The sequence below is a fragment of the Pempheris klunzingeri genome, chromosome 7, assembly GCF_042242105.1.
Source record: "Pempheris klunzingeri isolate RE-2024b chromosome 7, fPemKlu1.hap1, whole genome shotgun sequence".
NCBI classification, from domain to species: Eukaryota; Metazoa; Chordata; class Actinopteri; order Acropomatiformes; family Pempheridae; genus Pempheris; species Pempheris klunzingeri.
Window position 1 is genome coordinate 26,133,138 of NC_092018.1, and position 8,797 is coordinate 26,141,934.

An 8,797-nucleotide genomic window follows, 5' to 3' on the forward strand; every position below is an offset into this window, starting at 1 on the left:
AGCATGTAATCCCACTGCACTCTGGTGAGGATGATAGAATCAACAATAGGAATTTATAGATCAATGCACACCCACACACAATTTATAGATCAGTGCAACGCTCCTGCTTTGGCCACATTATATGAGTGTTTAATTGAAGTTGTTTATATACATTTTAAGCATGATTCTAGTATTTCTGCGCATTTTTATAAAGTATATAGCTTGCTGTTGTTGACAGAAATCACAAGTGTTTCTCATCTTTTCCAAGTGTAACGTCTGGGACCCAGTTTTTACGAAAACACCAACGACAGGCTGCTGCTTTCACTTATTATTGCCAAGAAAATAGGACCCTCAGGCTCAAAAGCAAATTTCTTGGGTTCACTCTCTTAAGGAATCTCAGCTATGTGTGGTACACTTGGGTGTGCATGGCGCTGATGGACACTTTCTGCACGGCTTCTACTGCAGGGCCTCTTAAGAGGTTTGTGTAGAGGCTGGAAGCTCACCCAGATTCCCATGCTAGACCCAAGTCCCATATGGAGACATGACGACATGTGCTGGGAAAGGAGCTGAGGCCCCAAGCCAAGCCCTTCTTAAGACGTTTGCCATAATCTGAATTTACTCATAACATCCTGGTGGAGCTAGTTACAGGAAAGGTAGAAATGTGGAGATTACAACCCAATATAAAACACAAACACTTATATTTACATTGTCACAGCGTTGCACCATTAATGAGCTAATTAAGAGACTCGTGATTAGTCTGACCTCCAAAAAGTGGCTGTGAAACTTTCATGATGGCAGGAAGGCAATGGAGCGTCTAATGTTGCTGCATGGGGCATGGGTTAATTGGCTTTGCAGAATCATTTCCTTGTGTTAATTACTTGTTATTATGTAATTTTAAATGTATTAGCGTATAAAAGGCTGTCAGACTGAGCTGTAAACAGGTATTAGTGAGGATTATATGGGAGTTTCCTTGTGCCCAGTTATAGTTTACACTATGGATAAATCAGCAAAGAGCTTTACTACCCCAAAAGACCCAAAGACAGCAATGCAAAATTCCATAAGGAATCCCTTATCAAACTGCCTGTAATGATGACCTGTGGGCTGTTCGTTATTTGCCTCGCGTTAGACTGAGAGTTTGAGATTTTTCTATGTAAATGTCTAACATTCCTTGGTCCAAAGAACACTATCAGCATTCTCATGAACAGCCCAGCCGGCTCAGGTGAACCTTGAGTGACACACAAAGTGGTGCTTCGTTGTTTTCTCATTTGTTCCAAGTGGCTCTTCAGGGCAGAACATTGGATTACAAACCACCTGCGTTCTCTCCTCTAACAAGGAGCAACACCCACACGGGCCACGCACTGCAGCGCTACTTTCTCCATCCATGCTCCAAAAGATCCTCCTCTCACAGAGAGTCCCGTCAGTTTGGAGAGATTTTTACATGCTTAGATTGGCAAACATACTTGACCAGGGACTATCAGTGTATGACCACAGTAATATGCTTTCATCCTGTTACACAGGTCTTATGTGCAGGTTTGTAGAGATGGTAGGCATTTGTTCACTGTATATTTCATTTCATTTTCATAGTCAAAACCTCAGAAAACCTGCTCCAAAAGAATTTTTTTCTGGGGAAAAAAAACACACACTGGTACAGAAAAAGGAGAAACCATGCTTTTACATCATTAAAGCATTAGAAGACACATTGTTCATAGGTCAGCCTTGTCAGAGGCATTCTGTTACATTGATTCAGGATCCAGCACTGTGAACAATATAACATAGCCTTCCCTGTGCTTTAATAGAAGACTGTGTGTGTGTATATGTGTGTTTCACGGACAGTCATGGATGTATGCGTGTTCCCCTCAAAGCCGAGCTGCTGTCGTACGAAAGACCTCCCTATCTTTGGCATCTCGTTTTTCAGAGAGGATCACTCCCATAAATAATAAATGCTATCTCTACTGTATCCTTACGTAATAGATACTTATCGTCACAGAGCCTTTCATGTGAAGGATTAAACAGTGAGGGATCAAGTTTTGGTTTGGGGAAATATTGCAGCATTAATAAGCTGTACACTGTGGTTTCCGTTCACTGCTGTACATGGAAATATTTGAAGTTTTCCTGTCTAAAAATAATTGGGTACGGCAGAACACTGCAACCACATATTTGATCAAAAATGAGCAAAGTCCTAAACCTGGCATATATCATAAATCAGAAAAACATATTGTGCTTTAAAAATGTATTGCATCTTAGCTTTTGCTGCTAGTGGAACTCATATGATATACTAAAGTTCAGCTACCTTCAAATCACACGTTTAAATGTGTTAAATTATCAGTTAACATATTTTCTTATATATATATATATTCTTCATATTTTCCATATAAATACTTGAAATAGGAAGACACGTAGCAAAACACTGTTATGTTTAATTACTGCAAGATAATGATGTAAATAATCAAAGTGCGGTTTGTTTTCTTGTTGAAATGGAAGCTGAAAGAACACTTTTTGATGGTAGATGGTAGTTTCCCCACTTACATTCAGCAAATCCAAAGGCAGAGTGCCGTATCTGCATTTTCTATGTGTCATGCACTTTCTGTACCAATTATGTTTTGTTAAAAATAATCAGCCTAAAAGGAAAGAATTGCAACCTCTCCATATGTCTGAAAACTTTAAACCCTTTTTCTCTCAGCGTCACTGCTGCTGCTGCACAGTAGTTACTGCAGTCTGTCTTTGTAGGGCCCAACAGCTAACCAGCATCACTGCAAACCACATTCTCTTTTCCCATCAAAGTGTCAAAGCACATTTACAGCTGGTGCCGTCCACGGATGTCGAGGTGCTCTCTAAAAACTCAAGTGCTTGTTTTTTGAAGCAGTGAGTGCTGCGACAGTGTGTGAGCTCAGCAGTAACATATTGGTTTTCTCTGTGTTGCAGCTCGCCCGCTACTCTACCGAGGGACTTCTCCAGCTAGGACCCCTGGGGTCCACCACCTTCCTGCCAGACACAAAATGTCTCGTTGATGATGGCAGAGGACGCACTCCCAGGTTGAAAAAATGCGATGCTGTTTCAAGAACTTCCCAGAGGCTTTGGGACTTTACACAGGTAAAAAGTTCACACGTTATCTGATCGTTAGGGATGAATTTAAACACTTCGCTAGTGCAAATTTAGTCATATTGCCGCGTGTCTTTGTTGCAGAATGGTCCAATCATCAGCAGGGACACCGGGAGATGCTTGGAGGTAGAAATGTCCAAAGATGCCAACTTTGGCCTTCGCCTGGTGGTCCAGAGATGCTCCGGTCAGAAGTGGATGATACGAAACTGGATTAAGCATCCCAGACACTGAAGCCAGAGAACAACCTCTGAGACAGTTTGGACATTGTTTCAAGTCGCAGTCGGATCTCAAACCGTGGACAGTTCAGAGAGGAGCGGGGGGGACTGGTGGTGCCAGTCTGTGGTATTTCACACTACATACTGCACTGCACACTGAGCTTCCCTCAGGCCGCGGCGCTTTCCGACACTGAGTCTTAAAGAAGAATACGATCAATTCATGTGTTCCACTGAGCTGCGCGTTCACAGAGACCTTACAGCAAGCTAAGCTGTTCTCAATGACCCATATTTCTGACTTTCAGCTCCATGTATAGAACAGAGGAACAAGACACCTGAGCGCTGCCCAGAGGTGTTTCGAGATCCCAGTAATTCTTTTATTTCTACTGTAAAACTATGAGATCTTTGGATATGAGAAAGAGCCTCCGGGCGTGTGAGCGCTTCAGAGTTTTTATCTGAGTGCATCTGAGAAAATCAAAAGGCATGATTTCTGTCAATTGCCACATCAGAATGATTACTTTGGCCTGTGATTTGGAAAATTGCTTTGGACATATTGTGCTGCCCTGGCAAGACATGTAGTAGACTTCAGGGTGCCCATCATCTGATCGGGAGGTATTTGACCTGCACTTATACAAACCTCTACAGTTCTTTGTTTCTTTGTACTGCATTGCTTACTGTGGACAGGAGCAATCATGTGCCTTTTTTCCCATTTTTCTGCTTAATCTGACCAGGGAATGTCAGTCCCAAAAGCATGTACAAAATTATTTGAAAATGATTAATATATAAAACAATGTATAAAACAGTCTAAGGATAGTAATATATTGTAAAAAGTGCAAAACTGATATCTGTCCTCCGATAACTATTAGGATAATAAAATCATTTTTATGATGAGTCGCTTCTCCATTTTCTCTTAAGCATTTTCAATCCTTCTCTCATCAAGTCATATAATTCGCTTTTTCTCCCATGAGTGTACTTGGCCATGTCATACTCAAACTACATGCACTATTGTAAAGCCAGTTGCTAACAGCACCAGAACAATTGCCTATTTTGCTTTGCCTGTACTTACAACCACCTCAAGCCTCCATCAGGTTTTCTGGGCCTTTGTGCTGTGATTGTTCAGCCCGCCCACTGGATAACATGTCTGCAGAAAGCACTGAAAGCTTTCCAATTATTTTACCCAGAAAGAACCTTCTTGACTTGCTCAGTTTTTCTCATGTCCAGCCAAAAATGTGGCCGTTCTGAGGAAGAATGACTTCAAAAGTCTTTTGCCATGCTTTTAACTCAAATATCAAAACATGTTCAAAAGACCTTTTTTTTTCCTTTAGTTTTGTAATACATTACTTTTATGTACAGACACTGTAATAACATTTCCATGCCAACATTGGCAGGCTCTGTACTGGTCTCCCTCCCCTAATAGTGACTGACTATTGCATGGTAAGCCTGTCAGACTTTGAGCTTACTTTATTGCATCTTGTTTCCAAAACCAAAAACACAGGAGCTAAAGTGTAAGTAACATTTTAAGTTTGTTAATCAGTTTTAATGTAAGCTACGATTGTTAGCATGTCAGGCTAACCAGTTTACTAGCTACAGTAGTAATCCAGGAGCTCATCATTAATTCACTGGATTCATTTGGGGTTTCAGGTTACGTTAAATCAAGGACCCTTGGTTCAGGAAATTACAAAGACTTCTCAGTAGTAAATCTGCCACTTAGATCACTGTCAGCTGCACATGTGCAGTGTGAGAATGGACAGTTCGACTGGTCCAAGAACAGTGAGCAAGGTTGGGGCTGAGCGAAGAATTTCCCTCTCACGGTACACAAAATATCAAAAGCAGTAGTAAGAGTTATAGTAATGAAAAGACTGAGTGAGAATAAGATGTGAAAACTTGCCTCCCATCCCTTTAACAGAGACATCAGCAGGACGGACTATAAGCTAAGAAGTGCTGCTGAAAGTACTGAACACATTTGTTGCGTTCACAAGAGGCTTCCGTGTGTGTCCAATCTATTCCTCTATTTCTCCACTACCGTCATGCACAAATACACTGAGCATTTTAGGACGCAATGAAAAGGGAAAAGTCCTTTTTACTGGGGTTAGCCATGCTGCCCAACCTGCATGTTCCAAAGGCTCGTTTTAATTTGGTTTCCAGCTGGTTTACTCTGAGAGATTGCCTGCAACTTGCCACCACGTCATGCTTCTTTGCCTCTAATCATTTCACATAAGCAATGCATCATCTGTGTGTCCTCTAAACGAAGACTGCTTCAGCCCTCCCAAGGTAATATCTTACTGTGGTCTCCGACAGGGTTTACAAACACACCGCCAATGCAATGTCTCATGGCCTCCATGTCAGGAAATAGCTTTAACCGGGAAATTATTATTCTAGCAATATGGATTTCCCCGGTCTTAACACCTGCAGAATAATATTACCCCACCTGATAGAATGAATGGTTTCAGCTCTGCGCCACAGAGGCTCGCCTGCCGTGTCGATTTACAGCAGGCTCCCGGGGAGTGTGTTGCAGGTGGCAGACTGAGAGGCCGAGAGCTACCGTGCTGGATGTGGCTTAGCTGCTTTCATATTAAGAGGTTTGTGAGCATGTGTGTGTAAGGAACAAATGTCCTCAAACTATTACTTGATTTTATGCTAAACTCTGCTGGGTGTAGTGGAGTAGTGAAACTGCACCTAAAATCAGCCCTTTAAGTATCAAACACTCAGTCTTTGTAGTCTAAAAAAGACGTGGTACTTTGCATGTTTACAGAGCCCAGAGGCTGTGATCTTCTTGGATACACAACAGTCACAGTGATTCTCTGAACCTGTGCCGACAGACAGCTTCATCCTGAAAGAATACATTTTGGGTGGATTATCATTTGAAGTTGGGGTTGTGGACTAAAGTTAGGGATTAAAGTTTTGTGTGTGTAATCAACAGCAGTCACATGTGTAGTGTTACAGTCTGCAGTGTGTGCACGTGTGCATCAGCGCTGCATGCTTGTGCAGCAATAGGTGAAAGGGAAGGTTAGTCTGCATTAAAGGTTTCATTTTACCTCAGATTGGATGACAGAGTGACAGTGAGTGATGGGCCGGTGGAGGGTGGGGGTAAGATGTGTGTGACAGAGAGCTGGAGGTGGGAAGTGGTGCTGGGGGTTGGATGGACAAGGACACCACATCCATCTCATGAGCAGGACCCACTCGTTCTTTCTCATTGTGATACTAACAATACTCTTTTTACGCCTGGACCGCGGCCAAAAGGGAGAGGTGACTTCATTATTCAGACAGCTGCAGGGTGAGGGGGATGGAGGGGAAGGTTGGCGGTACAGGAGTCGGTGGGTTTTCTTTCATGTGTATGATAAAAGTGTTTCCATTGTGAGGCCAAACCAATGCAAAGTCCCTGGACTGCCAGGAATGCATACACTTTGCACATATATTCATAAATTTGAGAGAGCCAGGAGAGCAATCGGTGGTTTATTTATCTGCAGAGAAACTGACAGCAATTACAGCAGGAAAAAGCACAGAGATCTGGACAGATAGCCAGCTCAATAAGTGAAATAGTGCAAAAGTTTTAATGAGCAAAGTTTGGGGGACAAACACAAACCTGTGTGACTGTAGATGATATACTATAAGATAAAAATGTAGATTCAACTCATAGAGAACTGTATACACAGGTGCAGTGCGGACGTTATCTTTGGAGGTACAGAGAATGCTACATTAATCAAAATCACAACTCTTTTCAATTCCTTTTAAAATAAAATGAAAAAGAAAATCCTTTGTGACTTTATTTTTACCTAATGGAATCAAAATGACCTTTTGGCTCTGTCTACTCAAATCCATCAATGGGGATTATTAATAAAAATTTTTTAAAAAACTCATATTTTCCTGGGACCTGGATAACAGCCAGCCTTTATGGGAACCGTGAGAGGGTCATTCCTGCACAGATTAATGTCACACACTTTATGAGCCCTTCTTGAGATGAAATGACCGTTTCTCTATACAATATTTCATCTGTGTAATAGTCCCCATCTGAAGCAACCAAGTTCACTCTAACATAACAGGAAACATCTCTCCCTGTCATATTTTGGCCTGTTTATTAGTGTGTAATAGACTCTGACATAAAATGGGAATATAGAAGAATAAATGCAATATATAAGATAACAAAGTATAATAACATTATCCAGTGTGGCTTTGAGTGGGCAGGATAGCATCTCAGAGAGGGCTGTTTAGTGCTAGAGTGATCCAACACAGTGGTCTTAGGTTTGATCCCTGCTGAGTCCCTACTCAAGTGTCCTTGACTACAATATTGAATCCCCTCTCATGTCCTCATCTTGACAGATACTTCTGCTGAAATCTTTATGTGCGGCTGCCATTGCAGAACATTAGAAGTTGAAAAATGATTATGAAGTTTTTCATTTTATCAGTAATTAGTATACTTACTATGAAAAGATTGATACCACTCTTTTGTCTGTGTGCCAAGTACTAAGGCTGGAGCAGGGAGACTTTTAGCTTGGCTTAGTATTAATACTCTGAACAAGTCCAAATTCCAGCAGCTCTAAAGGAGGGTGGGCTAAGTGATTCATGTTTTCCAGCCTGCAATAGTATTACACACTGCATGCACAATTATTAGGCAAGTTGTATTCCCGAGGATTAATTTTATTTTTGAAGAAATACAGTTCTCTCAGTCAATCCAAAAGGATTTAACAAAGGAAACGTGAGTTTTGACTTTCTCAGCAGAATATCTATGTGTGCACAATTATTAGGCAACCATTAGTGTGCAGAATTATTCTGCAACTAAATGAAAAACCAAAAATTTCCCATCTCACTTATTTTCATTTATTAGAGTAAGAATAACAAATAAACAACTCGAAATTTACAAAGAAACACTTCTGACATTTCCACATATATTCAGTGACCAGTATAGTCACCCTTCTTATCAATAACTGCCATAAGCCTCCCATCCATGGAGTCCCTTAGTTTTTTGATCTGTTGATGATCAACTTTTCATGCAGCAGCAACCACAGCCTCCCAAATGCTGCTCAAAGAGGTGTATTCTCTTTCCTCACTGTTCTCAATAGGGTTTAGGTCAGGTGAGGAAGGGGGCCATGTCATTATTCCGTCATCTTTAAGGCCTTTGCTGGCCAGCCACGCTGTGGAGTACTTGGATGCATGTGATGGAGCATTGTCCTGCATAAAAATCATGGCCTTCTTGAATGATGTAGACTTTTTCCTGTATCTTCTAAAAAGTGGCAGTAGGTTTGGGAGGTGATTTTAAGTCCATCTTCAGCCCGAAAAGGTCCAACTTGCTCATCCTTAATAAAAGCAGCCCATACCAGTACCTCACCTCCACCTTGCTGGCGTCTGACTCGAAGTGGAGCTCTGTGCCCATTAGTGATCCAGCCATGGGCTCATCCATCTTGTCGGTCCAGAGTCACTCTCATTTCATCCGTCCATAAAACCTTCAGATCTACAATCTCCAGATATCTCTTGGCCAAGTCTTGACGTTACCTTATGAGTCTTGTTCAGTG

The 8,797-nt window shown here is 41.6% G+C and overlaps 1 protein-coding gene across 1 annotated transcript in view; it reads left to right on the forward strand.

Moving 5' to 3' along the window:
• Positions 1 to 3,309, forward strand: part of galnt9 (polypeptide N-acetylgalactosaminyltransferase 9) — an 82,073-nt gene extending 78,764 nt beyond the window's left edge. Inside the window, exons 10-11 of the mRNA XM_070834028.1 lie at positions 2,902 to 3,069; positions 3,163 to 3,309. Coding sequence (XP_070690129.1) covers positions 2,902 to 3,069; positions 3,163 to 3,309 — 315 coding nt within the window. The remainder of the gene's footprint in view (positions 1 to 2,901; positions 3,070 to 3,162) is intronic.
• Positions 3,310 to 8,797: the final 5,488 nt, after the last annotated feature.